Here is a 26794-nt window from a genome sequence, read left to right on the forward strand (position 1 = left end):
CATCCCATGCAGCCCACCGAGTCAATGGAGGAGAAACAATATGAGATGCCACGACAAGTTCCTTTGCGAAGGAGCCGACGTCGCCTTAGGAAGGCATCTCAGCGTACGAAGACCCCGCTCCCAGCCGCCCCAGAAGGTCCTAGCACTCCTCCAGTCGCACCCACGTCTGACTCTGAACATTCCAGCCCCGCTAAGCTCCGCAAGCGCACTCGCCGTGCGACTGCTGCATCACCACCATGAAGCCAAGGTACCTTGCATTGCATTGCATTCATAGCATGTAGTTTTCATTTTTCTTAGATTTAGTAAGCATTGGGGACAATGCTTCTCTCAAGTTTGGGGGAAGTAGGGTTCTCGCATCATTGTATGATAGTATTAGTAAAATGAATATGCCATGACATTAGTAAATATAGAATTAGTTTTCTGGAATTAATTGAGGATGTCCGATGATGAAGAATTCTTGATGGCTAGGATAGAATGTACATGACTAGTTGAGGATGATAGAACCAACTCTAGGACTTGCTTCTTTGAAACCCTTGAACACGAGTGTATGTTTTCCATGCTTGAGAAACTTAGAAATTTTTTATAAGAGAATTCTTAAATGTCGTGGCATAAAACTGTGAATGATGAAAACCCCACATAAAAAAAAGAAATAGAAGTTATAAATAAATGCCTTGGCATATCTGTAGAGGAACACTCCGCTATGTCTTGGCATATGAGTGAATGAAAGTAGTCACAAGATGACTCTACCTGACTAGCTCGGGGGTGAAAGGTATGCTCCCTTTCATCTAGAGTGTGGGATGGTAGAGTGATGGGCTGACTCTCCTCGTAGCAGAAGTAATAAAAGAAAACAAAGGGGAGTAGTAATTTGAAAATGTCATGGTAAATTAAGAAAGCTTGAGTAGAAAATTTTTAGGTTTGTTAAGCATGGACTGGATACAAACACGCACACACCCACATAAAGAATCTTGCCCTAAGGGACGGTACTTGATTTCTCAAACTAGTCTAGCATGTTGAAGCCAAATGCTGAGGGCTGAAATTTTATCCCATATAACTATTCTGCTTCTGAACTTGTCATGGTATTTTTGTTTTGCTTATCACTATCCATTGCTTGAGGACAAGCAATAGCTTAAGTTTGGGGGTGTGATAACTCCTTGAAAAGGTCATATTTTGGGACCTTTTCACTTAAGTCATTAAATGTCTAAGAGCCCATTTAGGACCATTTAGATGCATTTAGGAGCATATAGTTGCATGTGGTGGATTTCAGTTTGTCGTGGCATTTTATTTTTACAGTGGTACTGCTTTATGGGAAAGGTACTTGTCTGATGATATGCAGGTATTGAAAGCAAGGAAAATAGGATTTAAAATGCCGTGACATAAGGATATTGCTGAGCTAAATAAAAATGCCAAGTTCAAATGGCATTTCAGGAGCGTACAAAGAGAGAGAAGATATTTTCTAGCCAGCTGTCCCGGATTTTACGCATGCTCTGCCTGAGATACCCACCGCGACATTTTGGCGCTTCAACCACCGGTTTTGTTGATGACGTTGCCTAGTCTGACCCTGCAGATCCTGTCGGTCCTAGGGCACCTGTAGCAGGATTATGCCGGTCTCTAGCCGGCTACCTAGGCTGTATCATTGCCTAGTCTGCTCGACTTTCAAACAACTCAACCATGGTTTTGGGGTTTCCTAGGATGGTTAACACCAAACCTTAGGATTTCTTTTCCCTATAAATAGAGGAGGAAGCCATATTGAAGAGGACTTTAGTTCCAGCCACATTTGATCTTAAAAAGTTAGAGAGAGAAAGTTTCATCTTTCTCCGTCAATCCCACTTGCCGTGGCATTTCTCCTTGACTAGTAGAAGGGAGTGGCGTTCTAACCATCCGAGAGGAGCTATTCACTGGGAGCAGTCCTTGGTGGCCGAGGAAGGCATTTGACAGTGCACGTTGAAGGCTTTTTCTCCTCCCCTTAGTACTTGCTTTTATATTTTGTTGTTGGGTTGTAAGGAATGAATAAATCTTGCTTTGTGCTTGTTGATTTCGAACCCCACCATGAACTAATCCTATTTGGTAGGAGTTTGCATGGTTATTTAAGTTGTTATTTTAATGAATGGTTGTTGTTTCATGCTCTATTCTGTTTTGTTTATGATGCTTAAAGCCTTGAGGTTGTAGGAGCTACGAGAGTAGCCTTTCCTTAGGAGGGTTCATGAGGTTCGAGAGAATGCCTTGGCAATTTATCTTTAGTCTTCGAGAGAAGCTAGGGAGAAACTATATAAACAACGGGTTCTAGATAGTAACTAGGCCTAATCCACCTTAGAGATAAAGATAGGATTTCATTCGACTAAAAGGAGTTGTATATAAACGATAGGTTAGATGTTAATGCTACCGCAAAAAGGTATTGCCGAGACATATTCTATTAGTTGAGTCAATAGGATCACTGCTTGGGCTTACGCCAATCAGTTTTGCCAGGGAATCTTTAGTCTGTCGAGTCCCTTACTAGAGATAGCATAGGGCACATCAGTAGACTCTGTCGGGCAGGGTAAGCATAAAAGAAACACCATTCAGAGAAATAGACTTATGTTTTCCTTGTGACTCCCATCACTCATTTCCATTGCTTCTTGTCTTGTGAGAAAGCTAAAGTCCTACATATATTAAATCTAGTATTTGCATTTTTATTTTGCCTTGACATTTCCATTTGTTTTCATGTATCACAACTTAATTTGCCACGACATATCCATCTGCTACCACACTATCACCATTCCATTTTGCCACTGCATTCTCATATGTATATACATAACTAACTTTACTTAGGTGACAAAGTGAAGTGCCTTGACAAACCTATTTGATTTCCCCAATTCCCTGTGGAGACGATACTCTACTTATGACTTTATTACTTATTCGATTGTGTATACTTGCACACATATCCGCATCATATTTTAGTACTCACAAACAGCGACACATTATCAATATTATTATCATTAATTCATTTTTTTCATATAATCTTGTACTTAACATTTATACACATCATATAATACATTTCACACAGCAAAACACATAACATCACATACAATTTATTTATGTTATTTCTTTTAATAGCCCATGGTACACTTCTGAGAACTAAAGATATGTGAGTGCGTTGAGGTTGTGCACAAATGCTGTCACCACAACTCGAATAAAATTGCACTGAGTGACATATAGAATGTCCCGAAGGACCACATATATGTCCCGAATGACCTCATAAAATTGTCCTGAAGGACCCCATATATGTCCCCAAGGACCTCGTAGAACCCTCGACTCTTGGTATGCCAATTATACCCCTAGTTCTCATATCACATACTATAGGCTTACCATTTTTATCATTTATTCTATCTTAATCCACATAGACAATTAATCACGTAGATCCTGTTACATGGATTATCTCATATGTTCATATAAACACGTAGATCATATCACATGTATAATATCTTATTCGTATATCTTCAGTTAAATCATATAACACATGGATCCTAATCACATAGCTTATATCTTGTTCTCATATGTTCACATATAGCCAATAACACATATAATAACATATAAACTTATGCATGTAGACATTTTCATATAATCCTAGATCAATGTCATATAGCTTATTATCGCATAGTACATATCACACTTTCATACGATATCATAGATCTTTTCCATATAACTAATATCACATAGAAATTTTACATGACTTATATCATAGATTCATTTTAACACATAAATCATCCTCTTATAGCTTATCTTACATGTTCATATAATCAGTTATTTCAATATCTCTTAGCTTATATCATATTCTCATATTATCATATAGATCAATGCTACTGAGCTTATCTCACTTTTTCATTTAATTTCATATGTCAATTATACCAGTTCGCATATATATAATTCATATGACTTATACCTTGTTATCATATATTCACCTAGATCAATATCACACAAGATAATAACACATAAACATGTATTCATGTACAGAAACCACATAAACAACATATCGTTATTCATGTAATCATGAAAGCAAAACATTGGAAACAGACCCATCACAAGTCCAATTTCCATATAATCATACAACATAGTAATATGTACTCACTTGGCCTCACTAGTTAAAGCAATACTCTGAATTTCCACTTGATCAATCTTATCTCACCGACTCGTCTAGTACTTGCTTTCAATCGATATCTACACGATATATAATCGATATAAATGTCTTAATTTGAGTTATTCTTAATCAATCGTACATAACATAAACTGTACAAAGTATTTAATACACAATTTCCTTATGAGTAGTATCGGTACCAAAGGTACAATACCGATACTTCTATATTATAGTATCGATACTATATTTCTGTATCGATACCCACTTTCAATTCTGGAATTTCATCTTCAAAATGGTACTGATACTTGCTCACTGGTATCGATACCCCTAGTATCGATACTACTCCTTCAGTATCAATACTTCTTAAAGACCCATTTTACCTTATGGTATCGATATTGTTCTTACAGTATCGATACCCATACCCAATTATCACCTATATTTACTTTGGAGTATCGATACTGTTCATTCAGTACCGATACCCTTGCCCAGAATTTACTTATTTTACCCAAAAATTTCCAAAACTTACTTAACTTTCACTCTTCTAACTTCTTTCAACTCATAAAACTCAAATATACTTATTAAAACCAACTCATATCACTATAACACATCAAATCTTCAATATCTCACCATAATTCTTGAAACTAAGAATCTTACTAAATTTTTAACATGTTCTAATTACATTTCTAACACCTTAGACTTCTTATCTAAATTGATGACAAATCAAATTCAACTTAAAAATCCCTTTACTAACTTTTTTCCATACTTTCACTTAAAATCCCTTTTTATAAATTCTCCCATAACTTATCCATCTTTTAGTTTTACTCAATATTAAGCTTTCCTTAAGCTTATGTATCACCTAGAGATCAAAACCAAACTTAAAATTCAAGAAATAATCAACTTATGAAGAACTCACCGTTGGAATGGAACTCACGGCTAAAGGGTAAAAAAGGAACACACTAGTTCCAAATACTTCTTTCCTTCCCACTTATGTATAAATATCTTGAATGATGAATTTTAAATTTATGCCTTGCTTAAAGACCAATTTACCCTTACAGTTTCCAAAGATTGTTATTCCATGCTAAACCAAGATTTTCCAATTAAGTCCCTAAACTTTTCAATTTTTTAAAGTTGAGCACAAAGTTTAAAAAACTTACATTTTAGACTAGCCAAGTTTTTGGGATGTTACAAAGCCACTGATGAAACAAAACCTCCATAGTGGTGGGAGGAACAAAACAAGCGTCTAAACAACCTGGAATAAAAAATGACAACCAATCAAGCTTATATAGAATAAGTCCTACGAATTTTAATGGGGAAGAATGATGAGCAAGATATGGTGAGCTCAGAAAAGAAGTTGATTGCTACACTCATTCCAAAAAAAATTGATGGAAAGAAACCAGTGATGGTGATAGTGATAAATGATAAGTCCAGATTCTCTTACAACATAGATGAACCAATATCCTCAAATATAAACCTTATGAATCTCATATGGATCAATCGAATATTAGGGTGGAAAATCAAACAAGGGATAGAAATGGGGCCAAAATAGTTCAAGGAGGGGCAGTGGGAAATGTTGGATTTATGCTTCCTAGGCCTAAAGTAGAATTAAATTTTTTTATGAAACGAATCCAAAGGGTTGGGTACAAAAATGTCATAATTTTTTCATCTCTTTGGGATTCCTGAGAAACAAAGAGTTGAGATAGCTGCGATGTATTTAGAAGGAAAGGTTGAATCTTGGTTTGATGGTTATGTTATGCAAAACAAATTGAGTACATTGGCACGAGTTCGAAGCATATTAGTGTCATCGATTTAATGATATGCAATATTCAGATGTCATAGAAGAATTTTGTAAGTAAACACAAAAAGGAAAAGTGTAAGAGTATCGAGTGAGGTTTGAATAGCTTAAACCTTTCATTTTAATGTAGAATCCAACATTGTGGGAGGAATTTTTCGTGTCTATTTTTATAAGTGGGCTAAAGGAAGATTTGAAACACAGGGTCAAAGCTCTCAATCTTAAAGGAGTAGCTGAAGCTTGCAGGCAGGCTAAATTATATGAAATCTTAATTGAGTTTGAAAGCAAAAAATAGAGACAGAACTTTAGAAACCCACCATATCCTACCCAAACCAACTTTGTCAAACCTGATCCAATTCAAATGAGCCAGAAAGTAATTCCAAACCCTCAAAACAAAACCATTTTGCTAGAGTACCGTAGATTAAACAATTTGTGTTATAAATGTCGTGAAAATTTTCAACCAAGCCACAAATGAAAATGCGACAATTGAATGCAATGGAAGAAAATGATAGCCCTGAAGAACCAATCATACCAGAAGAAGTTTTAGGGATTCGAATGATAAAGATGAGAATCTAGAAATTTCAGTCAATGCTTTCATAGGTAGCATTGGTTATACAACAATTAGAATCCAAGGATTGATCAGGGGTAAACCTTTCAATATCCTTATTGACAGTGGCAACACACGTATCTTTATCACTCCTATATGGGCTAAAGAAGATATTGAGTTAGTTTCAACTCAACCACTAGCTATTACAGTAGCTAACAAAGAGAAACTGTTGAGTTAATCGATCGACAAAATAACCAAGAGGGGGTGAATTGGCAATAAAAATTTGGTGAAAACTTTTGCAGAAAATTGAAAATTTTTGCATAGCGATTTAGAGTGGTTCGACTTTCTCAACCAAAGTCTACGTCCACTACCTTAGCTATCCACACTAAGGATTTCCAACAAATTCACTAATTTTTCTTTCTTTTGAGGACAAAGAGTAACCTTACAATTACCTCAAGAATTATCCCCCAAATTCTTGAGAACACTCTCTCCCAAAGAGAAATACACAAATTTGTAAACTTACAGAAAAACCTCACAAGGTAAGATGTTTGCACAATTCTAGAATAAAGAAATAACACTTAAAAATGAATACAATTGAGCACAATAAGTGTTCTTGAAAGAAAAATGAATATTGAATGAAAATTTGGCTTGAAATGCTCAAACTTGAGGTTTGATGCTTTCTCTTTGATTCTCTAGCTTCTTTTCTTAATTGTTGTTGACCAATGGCTCCTAAGCTTGTTTAAATACACCTTGAATCACTTCTGAACGTTGGGAATCATTGGTGAAGTCAATAGAGCCCTTATTGCGTGTAAACAATTAAATAAAACAGTTGGGAGCATGTGTGCATCGATGCATAGCCAAGGTGCATCGGTACACTATGTGTAAAATTCAAATATTTCGACCGTTATAAGACTTAGTGCATCGGTACACTAGGGGTGCATCGGTACACTAATTACATTCGATGTTTCAAAGAGCCAGGAGTGCATCGATGCATGGTCTATGCATCGATACACAAAATGAATTCGATGTTTCAAAAATATTCAAGAGTGCATCGATGCATGGCTGGTACATCGATACACAAAATGCATTCGAAATGGGTGTGCATCGAAACATCATCGAGTGCATCGGTATATCCCTTTGGAAAATTAATTTTTGGCTCGATTTTGGTTCAAAATACTTTGTAAAATTGTTTAAAAAATATTTTATGTTTAAAACACAATTTTACACTTTAGTAATGATTGAAATTGATCTTTGAAAAACTTGGAGTAATATTTTGATATTCGAATAATTAAATCGAATATACTTTAAAAATGATTGTGAAATCTTAAAATTCGATAACCCTTAATTTGTTATATCGAAACATCAAAATGTTTTAACAATCTCCCCTTTTTTTATATAACAAAACATTTAAGAAAATTTTAAGATTTTCATTGAAAATCATTTTTGAAACCAAATTTGTAAAAAATAAAAATTACTCCCCCTTACTATATTCTCCCCTTTTTGTTAAATTAAAAAGACTCTATAAAACAATTTAAACAAGATTTTGTAATATTAGCCAATTGATTTAAAATAAATATAGTTTAAGCTGCTAAGATCACAATCAAGAGAAATGTTAGCCATTAGTTTCATAATTCAATATTCATAAACAATGTGAAATGGTAAATTGGTTATATTGCAACTAATATGTAAATGATGCAAAAACGTAATAAACATTAAGCTCAAATTAAAAATTCAATCAAACCAAATATATAAGCATTCAAAGTTAAACATCCAACATCTATAACAAATTCAAACATCCAAACATATCAATCCAAAAACATTCAAAATGTTTTAACAATAAGTCTTAAATCCAAGAAAACTAAAGCAAGATTGGTCTAGTCATCCAAAGGATGATCGGGAGGAGGAGGATATTGTGCTCGCATCTCAAGTGTGAGTACATCTAAACGTTCGCTCATCTCCTGTTGTTGAGCCCCCAAAGCAGTTAAATGAGACTATAGATGCAAACCTTAGATCAAATGACTCCAAAAACGATCAAAAATATGGAGGCATTTGATCCTCTTGTTGTGCCGGCTCGTTCTCAGGTGCTTCATCGTTAATATCGTCGATATCTTGCATAGGTTGCTGAAGCTCTGGATCATCATCCGCATCCGGTGCCGGGGGAGGTGGAGTTCGTGAGGAGCTAGCTCCTGGTGTTTTCTCAGAGGTTTGAACCCATTGGTCACCTTCATTTTTCCATCCCGATTTCTTTAAGGAAGTGAGATTGATGTGGTTTTAAAGAGGGATGGGAATATCAACCGAAACCTTAATCCCAAGTTTGATAAAAATATTCCTGAGGAGATAGCCGTAAACTAAAGTTTCTATATTTTTGGATGAGACAACGATTACGGTATCTACTAGCTCACCAAAAATAATCTGTGGCAAATTTATTTTCTTGTTATGTTGGATACAATGTATCCACCATAAATCTATGACCCTGAGAGAGGGGTACCTACCTCCTGATGGTCTAAACCACCAAAAGATCATTAAATGAAGGAATCGCTCGTGATGAGTTCGTAAGGTACTTACACTACCCTTAGATTGATAGGGTGTAGCCACAATGTCTCTTTCATTATCTATACCGTCATTTTCTAAACCAAAAGCATTAGCTATTGTGTCGAATTGATATAAATAACTCCACCTAAAAGATAGGATCAAATTCCTACAGTTTCGGTTCGACGCTCATTTTGGACACAGACCGCATTGGAGTAGAAAATGCAAACTAATTGGTGATAAACAATGGGCTCAATTTGACACAATTTATCTAACTTCCATGAACGGAGGATAGGAGGATATTCGAAGTTCATATCCATCATTGCTTGAATGGAGGGGATACGTTCTTCCCAGATTTTGTATGATTGGAAAGAATAAATGAACCTATGATATAATTCATCTCGACGACGATCGGGTTGGTTGAAGCAAGAATTAAGAATGGTCAATTCAGGTTCGTTTGGATTTGGATTTTGTGGTGGAGGAGGAATGTAAGGTCGGTTTTGACTCGAACGACTCGATGATGACCTAGGGTATTTATGATTAGACATGGTTTAAAGAATCAGAATGGGTAAGATAACTTGTAAATTTGAAACAAATGTATGCAATTCAATCAATCTCAAAACTCAATATAAGTTCGTAATGGTCTAGGTTCTCTAAACAGAATCCTAATGGGCAAAGTTTTGAAAACTATTTGGAAAACAATGTTTGAAAATTATAATACGTATAGTTTTCATGAAAACAACATAATTGAATCAAAAACATCAATTAAGACAATAATTTTCAAAAAAAAATTCAATTTCGAAATTTTAGATTTTTTTATAAAAATCTTGTGTTTTTTATTAAATTAGTTGTAGAATCTAGTTTCTAATCATTATACAATCAATGCCCGATATATATTTTAACCTATAAATAATCAAAACTAGTCCTAAGTTCAAAAATCAATAAAACAGGGGTTTTAGAAAATATTACCTTGAAATTTCGGATTGAGTTGAATGTAGTGATGTTTTGCACGATTTAATGATTGCTAGCAGGTTTAGAAGATGAAAGCTTGTTGAATTCCGACTTAAAAAGTTAGATTTGAGCGATTTTTTAGAGTAGGGTGAGAGAGAGGGGCGACGGCTGAGTGTATTTTGGTATAGGGGTTTTGAAAGAATGAAGAAATTAGGCATTTAAACCCAAAAACCTGACGAGTGTATCGATGCACAGCAGAGTACATCGATGCACATTCAAGCAATGCATCGGTGCACCTTCATGGTGTATCGATGTACATTCAAGGGATGCATCAGTATACTCTCTAGTGTATCGATGCATGAAGCACAAAATGTCAAAAATCTGTTTTAAACACTTAAAATGCTAAATTAATTAGCTCTAGTGGTATTGGCAACTCATATCACGAAAATTAACAATGTTCAAACAATCAAATCTATCCTTAAATATTATTTGAACATCTAATTAATTTTCACTAAAAATCATAAACTCCCCCTAACTAATATCAAAGAATGCAATCAAAAATATTATTTTTATAAGCAATTTTCATTTCTAATTAAAAGTGCTAAACTTATTTTAAACACTAAGTGAAGATAGGTCAGTTAAACCTAATTCTCTCATAAGTGTCAAAAATCTTTCTTTATCTAAAGGTTTTGTAAAAATATCGCTAATTGATATAAAGTATCAACATATTCTAGAACTATATCTCCTTTTGTGACATGATCTCTAATGAAATGATGTCTATTTCAATGTGCTTAGTTCTATAGTGTTGGATGGGATTTTTAGTGAGACAAATATCACTAGTATTGTCACACTTGATAGGTATGGTACCTACTTCAATTTCATAATCTAAAAGTTGTTTCATCCATAAAACTTGTGCACAACAACTACCGGCTGAAATGTATTCTTCTTCAGTGGTAGATAATGCAACACAATTTTGTTTCTTTGAAAACCATAAAATCAGCATATTTCCTATGAATTGACAAGTACCGGAGGTGCTTTTCCTATCTATTTTGCATCCTCCATAATCAGCATCAGAGAAGGCATGCAAGCAAAAGCTAGAGTCTCTAAGATACCAAAGTCCTAAATTAGGAGTGTCCTTAAGGTATCTAAATATTCTCTTAACAGCTAGTAAATGTGATTCCTTAGGGTATGATTGAAATCTAGCACATAAGAAAATACTAAACATAATGTTTGGTCTACCTGCGGTTAGATAAAGCAAAGAGCCAATCATTGACCTATATAATTTAACATCTATACATTTACCTCCTTCATCTTTGTCAAACTTTGTTGATTTCTAATCCAAATTTCTTGAGCATATTCTTGACTTATTTTGCTTGATTGATGAAGATGCCATCTTTTCTTTGCTTGATTTGGAGTTCCAAGAAAAATGAGAGCTCCCACATCATGCTCATCTCGAATTCACTCTGCATTAGCTTAGAAAATTATTGGCAAAGAGCATCATTAGTAGAACCAAATATTATATCATCAACATAAATTTATACTACTAATAAATCTTTACCTTTATGCTTTAAATACAATGTATTGTCAACCTTCCCTTTTGAAAAACCTTTTTCAATTAAAAATTTGACAATCTTTCATACCAAGCTCCAGAAGCTTGTTTTAAACCATAAAGTGTTTTTATCAATTTAAAAATATGATCTGGAAATTTTGAATCTTCAAAACCAGGAGGTTGTTCCACATACACTTCTTTTTTTTTAAACCATTTAAAAATGCACTTTTAACATCCATTTCATATAACTTAAATTCATTGAAACATGCAAATTCTAATAACATTCTAATTGCTTCCATCCTAGCTACGGGAGCGTATGTTTCATCATAGTCTATGCCCTTTCTTGAGTATAGCCTTGAGCAACAAGTCTAGCCTTGAGCAACAAGTCTAGCCTTGTTTATCACTATATTACCACTTTCATCAAGCTTATTCCTAAATACCCATCTAGTACCTACAGTAGATTTATTACTAGGCCTTTCAACTAATGTACATATCTTATTTCTCTCAAATTGATTTAACTCTCTTGCATAGCCATAATCCAATGTTCATCATTTAATGTTTCTTTAATATTCTTAGGCTCTATGCAAGAGATAAATGCAACATAATTACATATATTTCTAAGAGAAGATGGAGTTGTTACCCCTTTGGATGAATCACCTATTATCTCACCATCCTTGACATAGTTGTATTCTCTTGAGTAAGAGACTTTCCTTTCTTCAATGGTTGGATTCTCGAGAACATCATGAGTTTCCTCATCTTTCATTTCTTTCTTTGATGATGGTTATCCAACGTCATGTCTAACGCCATTTGTGTTTATAATACCTACATCATCATTCACACAAGAATCCTTACTCGGAAGGGGTTATCATAAAAAACATGTATAGACTCTTCTACCACAAAAGTTCTTTCATTAAATACTCAATAAGCTTTAGAATTTAATGAATAACCCAGAAAAATTCCTTCATCACTTTTAGCATCAAATTTGCCAAGATTTTCTTTTCCCTTGTTTAAAACAAAACATTTACATCCAAAAGAATGAAAATAGCTAATGTTAGGCTTTTTATTTTTAAAAAGTTCATATGGAGTTTTCTTTAAAATTGGCCTAATCATTACTAGATTAATAACATAACAAGCCGTATTTGTGGCTTCCGCCCTAAAATCTTTTGACAAATTGTTTTCACAAAGCATGGTTCTAACCATTTCTTCTAAAGTTCGACTTTTCCTCTCAACAACTCCATTTTTTGAGGGGTTCTCGGTGCTGAAAAATTATGGCTAGTACCATTAGAATTACAAAAATCAGTAAATCCAAGATTTTTAAATTAAGTACCATGATCACTCCTAACACTAGTTATAGAGTAACCTTTTTCATTTTGGATTACTTTTGAAAACGTGGTGAATTTTTCTAATGCTTCATCTTTAATACTTAAGAATAGAACCAAAGTATATCTAGAATAGTCATCTACCAATACAAAGAAATATTATTTTCCACCCAAGCTAATAGTTCTAATTGGCCCAAAAATATCTATATGGATCAATTATAATACTCTACTAGTTGATACATCATTAATGGACTTAAAGGAAACTCTTTGATGTTTTCCTTTAGCACAAGCATCACAGATATTAACTTTATCAAATTTTAGCTTTGGCAACCCTCCTACTAAATCTCCTTGAATTAGTTATTGTAAAACACTCATACTAGTATGTCCTAGTCTCCTATGTCATAACCAACTATCATGTTCATCCTTAGCAACTAGGCATAAATTAGTCATATTTATAGATTCTAAATGCACCATGTATATGTTTCCTATTCTATGACCAACAAGCATAATCTGATTAGATGCAATGTCAATGACTTTACAACCATTTGTTTCAAATAAGACATTGTATCCTTTATCACAAAATTGACTAATACTAAATAGATTATGCTTTAACCCATTCACATATAAAACATCTTTAATTTGTATGGAATAGGTATTACCTATAGTACCTATACCTTTAATGTAACCTTTTTAATTATCACCAAAAGTCATTTCTCCTCCATTTTTTTGTTAAGCTTGATGAACCGACTCTTGTCTCCGATCATATGTCTTGAGCATCCACTATTAAGGTACCATGAGTTTGAATTTGTTTCTCGTGCCTTGTAGCAATGCTCATTTCCCTACAAACATAGATTAATTTTTTATTTTTGGTACCCAATTTCATTTGGGTCCATATTCATTAGTCTCCAAAATTCTAGTCCCCTTAGGTATCATTTATGTATGATATCTTTATCTTTAGTAGTAATGAGTTCTTTACTACTTCTAACGATTCTTCCATTAGAGGTTCTTCGGGGACCTCTATGATCGTAGTTTTTAAAACTTTTTCTAACAAAGTTGGATTTTGAACTTCCTCCATTTTCAAAACGTTTTGTTCCAACTTTATCAAAAAAAGCTTTAAGATCATCAATTTTCTTTTGATGATCATTGTTGACCTTTGAAAGTAAATTATGCAAATCAGAATTTTTCTTTTCAAACTTATCTAGTTTGATTTGCAAATATTTAATTTTACTTTCAAGATCATTGTTAGTCTTGGATATGAGATTATTTTCATTTTTCAAATTTAAAATATCATTTTTGTATTTTAAAAATAATTTCTCATAATCCGAAGCCAACCTACTATATTCCTCTAACAGCTTATCGAAAGAATAATCTTAAAAATTAAATGAGCTAGAGGTTACCTGAGAGCTTTCCCCGATGTCCATCAAGCACAAGTTTGCTACTTCTTGTTCCTCTTCATCGGAACCTTCATCATCGCTCCATGTAGCCACATGAGCCTTGTGTTTTTTCTTCGATTTACCCTTCTTCTTCAATTGTGGGCAATCGTATTTGACATGACCCGGCTTTTTGCATTCATAACAAATGAGTCTTTCTCCTTCAATTCAGTTTTGAAGCCTTCATTTCGTTTGAATTTTCTTCCTCGGTTGGGCTTCATCAATTTTCTGAACCGTTTGTCAAATAATGTCATTTCCTCGTCATCGACATCTTCATCTGAATTACTCTTATCTTTTGTGGATTTGAGAGCAACTCCCAAGTTCTTCTTTTTCTCCTTCTTATTCTTTGTCTCGTCAATCTTCTTAAGGTCTAACTCATATTGAAGCATCATTTCATGAGTGAGGAGAGAACCAATTAACTCTTTGAGAGTTAAAGACTTAAGTTTTTAGTCTCGATGATTACAGTCTTCTTTGATTACAAGATTTTGGAAGAGATTAAACTAATTTCCTCACGAGCTTTTCGTTTAGAATGATCTCTCCATATATTTGAGACCATTGACAATCGTGAAAAATCTATTCGTCATAGCTTTGATATCTTCATCCAGTTTCATCCTAAAATTTTCATAGCTATGAGTTAGAAGACTAATTTTAGATTCTTTTACCTCGTCTGTGCCTTCATGAGTGACTTGTAATTTATCCCATATCTCCTTGGCGGTTTTACAAGATGAAACTCTCCTATATTCATCCGGTCCAAGAGCACAAAAAATAATATGGATATCCTTTTAGTTGAGCTAGAACATTCTTGTCTCTGCTTCACTCCTTAATCTTGAATGAGTGGAAGGAAAAAAAATATCTGTCTTCTATGATATTTCATGTTCTCATATCACTTGCTTGAATGAAATACCTCATTCTATTCTTCCAATAAGCATAATTAGCTCCATTGAAGAAAAGAGGCTTGTTGACGGGCATAAAATCAAGCCCAAAGTTGGAGTTTGAAGTGGAGGCCATTGATGACTTGAATATCGATATAACTCTTCCCGAATCGACTCAATAGGTGATTAAACCTTCAAATGAGTGAGGCTCTGATACCAATTGTTGAGAATTGACAATAAAAATTTTGGTGGAAGCTTTTGTAGAAAATTGAAAATATTTGCACATCGATTTAGAGTGGTTCAACTTTCTCAACTAAAGTCTACGTCCAATACCTTAGCTATCCACACTAAGAATTTTCCAACAAATTCACTAATTTGTTCTTTCTTTTGAGGACAAAGACTAACCTTACAATTCCCTCAAAAATTATACCCCAAATTCTTGAGAACACTCTCTCCCAAAGAGAAATACACAAATTTGCAAACTTACAGAAAAACCTCACAAGGTAAGATGTTTGCACAATTCTAGAACAAAGAATGAACACTCAAAAATGAATACAATTGAGCACAATAAGTGTTCTTGAAAGCAAAATGAAAATTGAATGAAAATTTAGCTTGAAATGCTCAAACTTGAGGTTTGATGCTTTCTCTTTGATTCTCTAGCTTCTCTTCTTAATTGTTGATGATCAGTGGCTTCTAAGCTTGTTTAAATACACCTTAAATCACTTCTGAACATTGGTGATCATTGGTGAAGTCAATAGAGCCGTTATTGTGTGAAAATAATTAAATAAAACAGTTAGGAGCGTGTGTGGATCGATGCATAGCCAAGGTGGATCGGTACACTATATGTAAAATTCAAATATTTTGACCGTTATAAGACTTAGTGCATCGGTACACTAGGGGTGTATCGGTACACTAATTACATTCGATGTTTTAAAGAGCCAGGAGTGCATCGATCCATGGTCTGTGCATCGGTACACAAAATGCATTCAATGTTTCAAAATATTCAAGAGTGCATCGATGCGTGGCTTGTGTATTGGTACACAAAATGCATTCGAAATGGGTGTGCATCGATGCATCATGGAGTGCATCGGTACATCCCTTTAGAAAATTAATTTTTGGCTCGATTTGGTTCGAAATACTTTGTAAAATTGTTTCAAAAATATTTTAAGTTTAAAACACAATTTTACACTTTAGTAAGGATTGAAATTGATCTTTGAAAAACTTGGAGTAATATTTTGATATTCAAATAATTAAATCGAATATACTTTAAAAATGATTATGAAATCTTAAAATTCAATAACCCTTAATTTGTTATATCGAAACATCAAAATATTTTCAACATAAACTTTATAGTTTAGCCAAAAGCAATCAGTTGTGTTGGATTATGCAAGGAACAGTTCTTTCATGATTTTCGGGTACTCAATCTAGGGGGCAATGATATAGTCTTTTTGGTCGATTAGATGCAGAAATACAACCCCGTTCTTATGGATTTTAATGCCATGACTATCACTTTTGAGAATGATGGACAATAATTATCTATTCAGGGTCATCAAACACCCTTCCTTTTGAAAACATTATCTAGTGACAAAATGCAAAAGATTAATACTAATGACGCAGATTTATTGGGAGATATTTATTTGTTGAGTATGGAGTACTGTTAGCAACATGTACCTAGAGAGTTACAACCACTGTTAGCAGAATTTGTAGGAGTTTTCGAGGAACCTACAAGGATGCCTCCCAAACGAATTCATGATCATACAACCACCCTTAAGCCTGATGCAGCCCTGGTCAATTTGAGGCCTTATAGGTTTCCACACCATAAAAAAGTAGAGGTGGAAAGACAGATTTCTGAAATGCTATTAGTTTCTATCATTTAAGCAAGCAAGAGCCCCTTTACCTAACCTTGCTTACTTGTTAAAAAAAATTGGTTCTTGGCGATTTTCCGTGGATTATAGGCAGTTAAATAGTCAGACAGTGAAGAATAAATTCCCAATATCGGTGGTGGAAGACTTATTAGATGAAATGCATGGTGCAGCTTACTTTTCTAAATTGGACTTAAGGTCTAGCTATTGGTAAATTTGATTTCAGCCTGAAGACATCTATAAAACTGTATTTCGCACTCATCATGGACATTTCGAGTTTAAGGTAATGCCCTTTGGTCTTACAAATGCCCCTACTACATTCTAATATCTTATGAATGAGTTGTTCACTCCCTATTTGCAAAAGTTTGTTATAGTGTTTTTTTATGATATATTAGTGTACAACACTACACTATCTACTCATACAACACACTAAAGATTGGTTTTGGAAATATTGACACAAAATCAGCTTTATGCCAATAGAAGTAAATGCTACTTTGGAAAGCCACAAGTGGAATATTTAGGCCACGTTGTTAATGCTCAAGGTGTCTCAACTGATCCATAAAAATTGTTACCATGAAAAATTGTCCACTTCCTCAAAATTTACATTCTCTAACGGGTTTCTTAGGGTTGACATGATAGATATTACAGATGGTTCATCAAAGGTTATGGTGAGATTAGCCGTCCACTTACAATGATGCTGAGAAAAGAGGGTTTTAAGTGGACTCCTAAAACATTGGCATCTTTTACTCAATTGAAAGATGTAATGTGTAAGGCTCCAATTTTGGCTATTCTTGATTTTACCAAAGAATTCTGTTTGGAGACAGACGTGAGCTCAGAAGTTATAGGGGTTGTTTTGTCTCAAGGAGGGTGTCCCTTAGCTTATCTTAGCAAAGCTCTAAGTCTTAAACACATGGATCTTTCTATCTACGAGAAGAATATCTTGCCATTCTCTTGGCAGTCTTAAAATGGCGACATTATCTAGAGTGTGGTTCATATATCATTAAAACAGACCACGAACCTTTAAAGTATTTATTAGAACAAAAGCTTACAACAATAATTCAGAAGAAAGGGTTGACCAAACTATTGGGTATTACACAATCCAAAACAAAAAAGGGTGTACTAATGTTGTGGCAGATGCTTTGTTAAGACAGTTTGAGAATTTGGGTGAGTACAAGCAGATGAGTGCCATGATTATCATTCCAAATTGGACTAAAGACATTGAGCAAAGCTATGAACAAGATGCCAAAGCTAAATAATATATTAGAGTAGTAACTGTTAACACTGCTGGTGATCCAAATTGGAGGTATTCAAAGGGTATTTTGCGCTACAAAGATAGAGTTTATGTGGGAGAGACGGGTGATCTACGTTTGAAGATTCTGCAAATACTACATGACTCTCCACATGGAAGGCATTTAGACATTGAAGCTAATTATCAACGTGTGAAAGCTTATTTTTATTGCCCTAAACTTAAAGCTATGGTCTCTACTTATGTCCAACAATGTGAAGTCTACCAACGTACTAAAGTGGAGCATATTGTTAAACCAGATTTGCTACAACATATTCCAAATCCTTAACAAGCATGAGAGGTGATAACTACGGATTTTATTGGAGGTTTACCTATTTCTATGCATAAGACTTGCATTTTGGTGATAGTTGATAAACTGACTTAATATGCTCATTTTTAGCACTTTCTCATCCCTATACTGTGACGGAGGTAGCTAAATTATATTTAGATCAGGTATATAAACTTCATGGTCAGCCTAAGATGGACATTTCAGATCATGATAAGATTTTCACTAGTATTTTTTGGAAAGAATTGATGAAGCAATTAGGAATCACCACACTCTTTAGCACGACCTACCATCCTGAGACAGGTGGTCAAAATGAGTGCATGAACTAGTGTCTAGCACAATACTTGTCGTGTTTTCTAAAACCTACACAGTGGGCAAGATGGTTGCCCCATGTTGAATGGTGATACAACACAAATTATCACACATCACTAAAGATCACCCCTTTCGAGGCCCTTTACGTATACAAACTTCCTACGATGTTATGGTGTTTTGATTCTAATGTACATAGTGTTCAGACATTACTACAAGACATGGATCAATTTAGACAAATGTTAGATATCAACTACAGCAAGCACATAATCGTATGAAACAACAAGCTGACAAGAATCATTGTGAGAGGAAATTTAATATAGGAGAAGAGGTGTACCTAAAAATGCAACCCTATTGGTAGACATCCCTAGCGCTCAGAAAAATTTGAAGTTAGCAACTCATTTTTATGGTTCATACAAAGTTATGGAAAAGATTGGAGAGGTTGTGTACAAACTGGCCTTACCAGATACTGCTCGAATCCACCATGTTTTTCATGTAAGTCTCCTGAAGCGAAAAATTTGCGAGAATGCGGTGGCTTCATCCGAACCTCCTCAAATAATCGATGATGGCCAGATGAAAGTATTCCCTGAGAAGATTTTGAACAAAGAAATGTTAAAAGAGATAATCATGTTATTACTCAATTGCTCGTCAGATGGACGAATTCGAGTTCTAAACACGATGCCTGGGAAGATTATAACGTCTTGCGTGCTCAATTTCATACTTTCGATCCTTGGGGACAAGGATCTACTCATAGATGGGGTATTGTCATGAACGAAAGAGAATATCAAGACGAGAGTTCAGAATCAAAGAGAGAATTGGGGGAAATGAAAGGCGGATTAGGGAATGTGAAAAGAGGAATCAGAGAATTAGGGATTTTAATTCCTAATGATAAGGTAAAAGATAATCACCTGGAAATGGATATGGATACACGTAGAGAAGAATGGAAGCTGAGTGGGACAAGGAACATGGGCTCAGAAGTGGATCCATCTAGCAGCCCACAAGAGAAAATACATTAGCTGACATATGCAAGGGAAGGTGTTAGAGTTAGTTACTACATTGTCCAGCTGTCATCAAAAGAGTGGCTATAGTACATTGTATTGAAAACAAAACTATGTACTGGAGGAGAAAAAAACTTATAAGATGAATGAATGAAAAATTCCTTTTCTGTAATCCCACTTCTTTTTCTTTTAAATCCTTTCATTTCTTCGATCTCAACTTCTCTATTTCTCACGGTTCATAACACTCTTTTGCTCTTTTTGTTCAATCGTCCTTTTCAACTTCTCTATCCAAGCCTCCTGTCTTTCCATCAACTTCTTCATTTGGGAGTCGATGAACTCTTTTATCTTCGTCTTCCATCTCGTAGTACAACCCTTTTCCTTTTCCTCTCAGTTGCCGCTGCAATGATTAAATCATTGTCATCTGAGGTGTAAGTGTCGAATCTAGAGGAACTAGAGAGGCTTAAACTATCACAGTGGTTCAGATCAGAGTAAGAAACTTCATGATTTACTTGAAAATTGCATTTGAGAGTACTATATAACGGGAAACTGTTCTCTTGGAGAGAAACTGAACTGCTGGTGTCTCCATATAAAGCTTCAAGGTGTCGAAAGAATCTATGGTGCTTATCATCATGGCTTCTCCCCTTCACTTCCCTAGTCTTTTTGTAATACTTGTACAAGTTTTCAAATTTCTCCCTACATGTTTCCCCACTCCTTTTGTATCGATGTTCCTCAGTCAAGATCCTACAACAAAAAGGGAAAAAATTAATGAAACGGTAATGAATTAAAGTCTAAATTTTTATTTGACCATTCAAGGAGCTGACAACAGATTAGTAAAAACATTTGAAAAGGTGCTCAGTCATCTTTTTGTATTGGGTAAGCGTTCTCAACCGAGGGGCTAAAGGAAAGTGAAAGCTCGACTAGAGGGAGAGGAAATAGCGCCAACACATTTTCAAAGGCAAAACAAGTCTGTGGAAGACTATTGAAATGATCAGTCTTCCCGAACTTGTTCATGCTGTAGTCCTTTTCTTAAATATAATATTAACAGCAAGAAACAAAATGGTGTCTTGTTTTTTTAACATGAATTAAGGCTTATATTTCTCTGTTGAATTAGGGTATGGTGATAGTATATGAGTGTACCTGGAAATTTCCTCCCACAAATGAGCCGTTTGATTAGCTTCTTTGAACATGGGATCAAGACGAGATCTGATCTCAAGTAGTGTTAAAGTCTCGTGGCCAGACCATCCCCCAGAAGCAGTAGCTTCACCAACGTTGTTAGCAGTAGAATCTGAAGGGAGCTCTTGATGAAGCCCACAAGATATCGGGTGATCAGCACCAATTTGTGTACCCACCATTTGCATCATTTCAAAGTGATGGTGATGCGGTTGCTGTGGTGGTGGCAGCATATCGCGGTGGTAGGAGGAGAATAACTGGGGAGGAATTGGCTGGAAATTGGTTGGCCTTCCATTGAACAGTTCATCAAGCGTGTTGTATTGACGATGATCCTCCATTTCCATGTGGAAATCAAGAGAAAGAGTGAAGGGCACACCAGGATCATCTTGCTCCTACAGATAAAATTCTCTTTAACTACTCTCAAGTAACCAAAGTTAAGCAAGACAGAATTTGCTGTTTCCCATGTTTTTCTCTTTGTACTTTGTAGAGTGAAACAGTGGAACGTGAGAGAGAGATTGAGAGAAGGTAATTAATGTTGAAGGCAAGGCGACAAAATAAGATTGCAGGAGACGAATGTGATAGCTGTTGACTGGTGAGGCAGTGAGTCATGGATCTACATTCCCCACCCCATTAGCCATTGGCTCTTGGGGCTTTGGCCCAAACTATTCATAGCATTTGAATCAGCTGCTTGAATTGAACCAAAGTCCCTGGAAAAGAATCACCAACAGGCAGGGCTGTTCAGTTGAAGTCCAGGGCAAGAGTTAAAAAGCGGAGTCTTGTTTGGATTTGAACGAAAATAATGAAGGCAGCAGTAGTCCCCATGTGAGTACAAGAGATTTATCAGTATACAATCCTTCCCTTTTAATTTAACGCTACATTGTTGCTTATTCGAATGATAATATTAATAATGCTACATGATCTTAGGAAGCACATCCACTCAATCAGTTCATAGAGAGTATTAATTCCGCTAGGAGTCTAAAATATAATCGATTAATATAAGATTAAAAAATATTATGATGAGTTGTAATTGGAAAATTAATCAAGTGTGTTACTATTTAGAGTAAATTGAAATGAAATCGAAAATATTATTTCTACATAATAGATCATGTAAATCACATAATTATTTAGATTGTAACCTAAAAAGTTACCATCAAGAAACTTATGTAATATTTTCGGTTGTAACCGAAATTATTATCAATTGTTTAAATTTTTAGAAATTTATATGGTAACGTTTTAGGTTAAATTCCGTCATAATGTAACATTTTATAACCATATAAAATATGACCATATCTACTCTAAAAAGTTAAACAATTGATAATAATTTTGATTATAATTAAAAATGTTACATGAGTTTCTTGACGGTAACTCTTTAGTTTGCAACTAAAATAATTATACAATTTATATTATTTGTTATAAAGAACATAACATTTTCAGTTTTAACCTAAAATATTGTTTAATTTACTTTAAAGAATTACACATTTGATAAGTTTTTCCGTTACAACTGATTATAACCTCTTTTAACGGTTGTATTTTAGACTCTCCACGTTAACCAATAACTTTTATACATAAACCCTTTACTACCTATAATCATTTGATCATTTATTTATCACAAATGAAACTATTTACATAAATAAATATATAATATATCGATAAAATTATAATAGCAACTTAATTTTATTTATATTAATAAATAAATAAATATCATTCTTCTATTTTTTATTCGACTTTCTAAGAAAAATAATAAAATTAAAGTAGAGTTGTTACACTTTTTTTAATAGTTTAAGTAATTATAAGATAACATCTATTCAAAATTTCTTAGCTTTATTAATATTGTACACACACCTTACAGATGCAGTTGTTCAAACACGAATCATCAAAGAAGAATAACATTTTTTTACCACTAAAAACACTCAATAGGTCGATGAAATGATAGTCAAAATAAGAAAACTGAACGGGTGCAAAACTACAAAATAATTAATCAAACTATAGCTAAATTCTACTCATATAATGATGTGTTTTAGATAGATTGTCCAATCAGTGCTATTATCAGACAACAATTTGAGGTTGTAACAATGTACCTTATTTATTTATGCATTGTCATTTACATACAAAGAAACAAATGATCCTTGTTGGCATTGTCTTTTCACCCACTTCTAAATATAATCCATGAACTTCCTTCCTATTCATTTTCAGTGAAAATGAGAAGAAATTATAGCTCTACACCACTTCAGACACAAAAGAAGACAACAAAAATTGATGTAGAAAATTATGTTATTATATATATGAAGATGTATTGCATATACATAATACCCTTCTTTCAGCATTGCATCGTTTCAATTAGTGCTATGAGCAAAGGCAGACTGTACTCTAATTAAGATATGGTTTTGGAGGGGATGAAAGAAACATCTTCAAAATTTGTTCCAGATCAAGCTCCGGTTAAAGACACTAGTTCTTCCGATAGTTCTTCCATCAGTAATCCCAAGATTGCGAATTCGACTTCTAATGCTGTCTCTCTCATTTGCACTTGATGTCTTCTCCAACAGTCGAGCTCTTTTCTCAAATCTTGTTCCACCATCATGTCAATGGTGTTTGATTCCACGTCCTTCCATGACTCCATCCTCTTGCAAACCCTTTTAGTTACTGCTTCGCTATCCGCGGAGTGGCTTTGTTCCGTCTCTTCCTCAGCGATGAGGTCAGTTACTAGCCTTTTCATGCCTCCAGGGGCATGTCTTAGATTGTGGAAGCTTGAGTTAAGAACTTCTTGGAGAAGACCATCGGCATTCATTTCATCGTCGTATGAAACAGACTCGATCTCGAATTCCTCTTCTTCTACATTGCAAATTCCGTCATCGTCATTATCATTATATTCCTCTTGTTCTATCATTCTTTTCCCAAGTTCGATCAGATCGAATCCGGCCAGTTTCTCGAATCGACGAAGTTTGTGCAGTAGCTGCTGCTTTGCTCCTGGTGATAAAACGAGGAAAACCGGAGGATATCAATATCCTTATATTGTAAATGCAAGTGAACTTTGAGAATAATTCTAAGCAATCCACCATTAAAGAGAAGGGAACAAGCAAAGTTATGACAGGGACAAGAAGAAACCAAACTCTTCTGGTTTTATGTCTACATTTAAGATGTTCATGCATACAATCATCACATTTAAGATGTTCATACATATAGTCATCATATTTAAGATGTTCATGCATATAGATGTTCATCTTTATAAATCAAATTAAACCATGCATTGAACATGGGATAACAAAGAAGCTGACAGATAAAAAGCCACACAGAGCAAGTGATTCAGTAAACATACTTTGTACGACTGCGTAGCCGCATTCAAGATCGAAACCATCGTTCTCATGCCTACCGTCGTCGTCCTCGAACGGAGGGTCGAGCACAGATACAGGACTGCATTGTTCTTTTTCTTCCTCATCTTCTTCTACTTGCAGTTTCTGCAAGCTCTCAACTTCATAGTTCTCTTTGTCCTGTCACAATCCATTCCAGCAAACCTTTTGAATAACATATTATTTATTTTTGCGGACAATATTCTTCAACAGGGTAGTTGTTAAATAATTCCATAGGAGAAAGAACTAGAATTAGAGTTGTTAACACAAATAATTGAGGATTGATTGAGTTTTTGAATGGAGTAGGTTGCTGAATATGGTGATGGGGTTCAACAGAAGAAACAAAAAACTTTTTGTCCCTTTTGGTAAATTACTTTCTGGAATTACGAAAAATATAAATGGCAGAAACATGATAAAAAAAAGTAAAATTAGTAAAAGGACAAATGTTCATTACAGAAAACTAAATCACATTTATAACCCTCGGAACCAGTCAAAACCAACCGAAACCTTCGAACAAAAAGACTCCAAGAGTGACAGGGTATATTTGTCAGTTCAGGTCCAATTCCGGCAAAATATTTTGCAGCAAATCTGATGCCGACAGTTCAAGTATGTCAGAGAGAACTCAGTCACCTGAGTCACGAGTTCACTCAAATACTCCCTAAATTAAGAGGCTTTAAAACACACCATATTTGTAGTTTTAATTAACAAAGTTATTAATAATCTTTGTTTAAAAGTACTGACCTGTTTTTGGCGGCGATCGGGAGATGCCGCCGGGGAAGAAAAAAGGGGTGTCCGGTGACCAAAGGAAGGGCTTCTTTGAAGCACAAAGTGAAAAGGGCTATCACAAGAAGAAAAAGCTGAATTATTTCCTAAAACATCTTTGGACAATAAAATCTCTTCGAAATCCTCGGATTGACTACAGCTACACGAAGTGTCCATGGATTTTTCTTTATTGCTTTCCGACCAAGCAGCACTGCTTGTTCTACCATTGTAAGAACATGAAAGCCCCATTTCATAACCACCTTTGTCTTCCGATATCGATGTCGACGAAGATAATTTCCTTCGACTAGGATTGTTTTTGGCCACAGTTGGATCCCTCCTTATTATGTCCTTGACTGAAACATTTGCTCCTTCATTAGCAATTTCACGCTTTCGGTTCGTGTTGCGGTGGGTTAGCCTCTTCAGAATGGAACGGAAGAACCCAAAACCAGTACCGCCGCCATTGTTTCTGTTGTGGTGTTTGGTTTTTGACGAAGATTGTTTTTGAATCCTGAGAGCGGCTTCGAGGAGAAGTGCTGCCGTTCTAGCTGGGATGTGAAGAAAAATGGAGTTGGGATTCCTGCAAGGGCTTTTAGCCGGCGATGCCAACTCGAACAATGGAGACTTCCTGGGGTGGTCCGGCGAGTCGTGGAACGAGAAAACACAAGCGTTTTTGCTGAAATTTGAAGGGAAGTTTGGATTTCGAGAGATGGGTTTTCGTTTCTTAACTCGGAGATGAGTCTGAGGCGATGGTTTCTTCAGTTGACAACGCCTATCAGCAATGTACTTGTTCAAAAGAAATGGCTCTTGATCTTCCTCAAGCAACTCGTGCAAATGCTTGTGAGCCATCATCAAAAACACGATAATCCCCTATGAAAGAGTTGAAAAGGATTCAACTTTGAAGTTCAAAGCAGAAGCAAAAAGCGTAATGCAAATGCAAAAAACTGGAGAATCTGGAGAGCAAGCTGGCTTACAAATATAGGTAGCAGGAGTAAGATAAAGAAATAGAGAGAGGGGAAGGAATGCAGAGAGTTTACAATATCGAGGCATTAAAATAATAATAATAGTATGATATTGTTTAAACACATCTTCAGTTTAAATACGTAGAAAATCCTATTAAAAGATTAATCTAGTAAAATAAGTTGATTTGGATTAGTCATTCCCTCTTAAGAAACGGTAGGACAAACAAAAGAAATTAATAATAACCGTGAAAAAGGAAATGGCTGCAAATTGCCGGTGTTTTTGTGCAGTACTGAGTACTTTAATTACTCCATAATCTCACGTAAAACAGATGAAAAGAGATGCTCTGGAGAGGGAGAAGACGACAATAAACAAAAGAGCGCGCGTGCTCACTAACTTACACATTTCGGATCTTCACTGCATTCCCTTCCCATTTTTTTCCAACCTTTTCTTTTTGTTTTTTACTGTTCAATATCATTTTTTATTTCTATAATTAGTAATATTAAAAATATTACCACTGTTAAAAAATAAGGTCATTTCGAAATGCGTGGCGCGTGACCCACCGAAGCAGGTATTTTCGAATTGCGGTAACTTTAATAATGATCAGCTGTGGATTAGTAAAAGAAGTAAGCATACAAAAACCCTATTATTATTGTAACCAAAAAAAAAACCCTAGTATTATTCATTACTCACGGGTTCTTTTTACTGCAAATATAGCGACAGCATA

The 26794-nt window shown here is 34.9% G+C and overlaps 1 protein-coding gene and 1 pseudogene across 1 annotated transcript; both read right to left on the bottom strand.

Moving 5' to 3' along the window:
• Positions 1 to 20056: 20056 nt before the first annotated feature.
• On the bottom strand, positions 20057 to 21348 carry LOC120180979 (annotated as a pseudogene).
• Positions 21349 to 23298: 1950 nt separating this feature from the next.
• On the bottom strand, positions 23299 to 25975 carry LOC120180826. The gene is made up of 3 exons (XM_039186115.1): positions 25090 to 25975; positions 24318 to 24489; positions 23299 to 23968 (listed from the first exon to the last, which is right to left on the bottom strand). The coding sequence occupies exons 1-3, from the start codon at positions 25957 to 25959 to the stop codon at positions 23430 to 23432; spliced, it is 1581 nt and encodes a 526-aa protein (XP_039042046.1). The 5' UTR covers positions 25960 to 25975; the 3' UTR covers positions 23299 to 23429.
• Positions 25976 to 26794: the final 819 nt, after the last annotated feature.

Source organism: Hibiscus syriacus, unplaced genomic scaffold, assembly GCF_006381635.1.
Source record: "Hibiscus syriacus cultivar Baekdansim isolate YM2019G1 unplaced genomic scaffold, ASM638163v2 tig00112503_pilon, whole genome shotgun sequence".
In the NCBI taxonomy this organism is placed as follows: domain Eukaryota; kingdom Viridiplantae; phylum Streptophyta; class Magnoliopsida; order Malvales; family Malvaceae; genus Hibiscus; species Hibiscus syriacus.

Bases quoted from the DNA above. Each gene is read 5' to 3' on its own strand.
- LOC120180826 (XM_039186115.1), bottom strand. From the start codon at position 25,959: ATGATGGCTCACAAGCATTTGCACGAGTTGCTTGAGGAAGATCAAGAG. The intron at 24,490-25,089 runs GTCAGTACTTTT...GGATTGTGACAG, and splicing joins CCGATCGCCGCCAAAAACAG to GACAAAGAGAACTATGAAGT. The intron at 23,969-24,317 runs GTATGTTTACTG...TTTTATCACCAG, and splicing joins CGGCTACGCAGTCGTACAAA to GAGCAAAGCAGCAGCTACTG.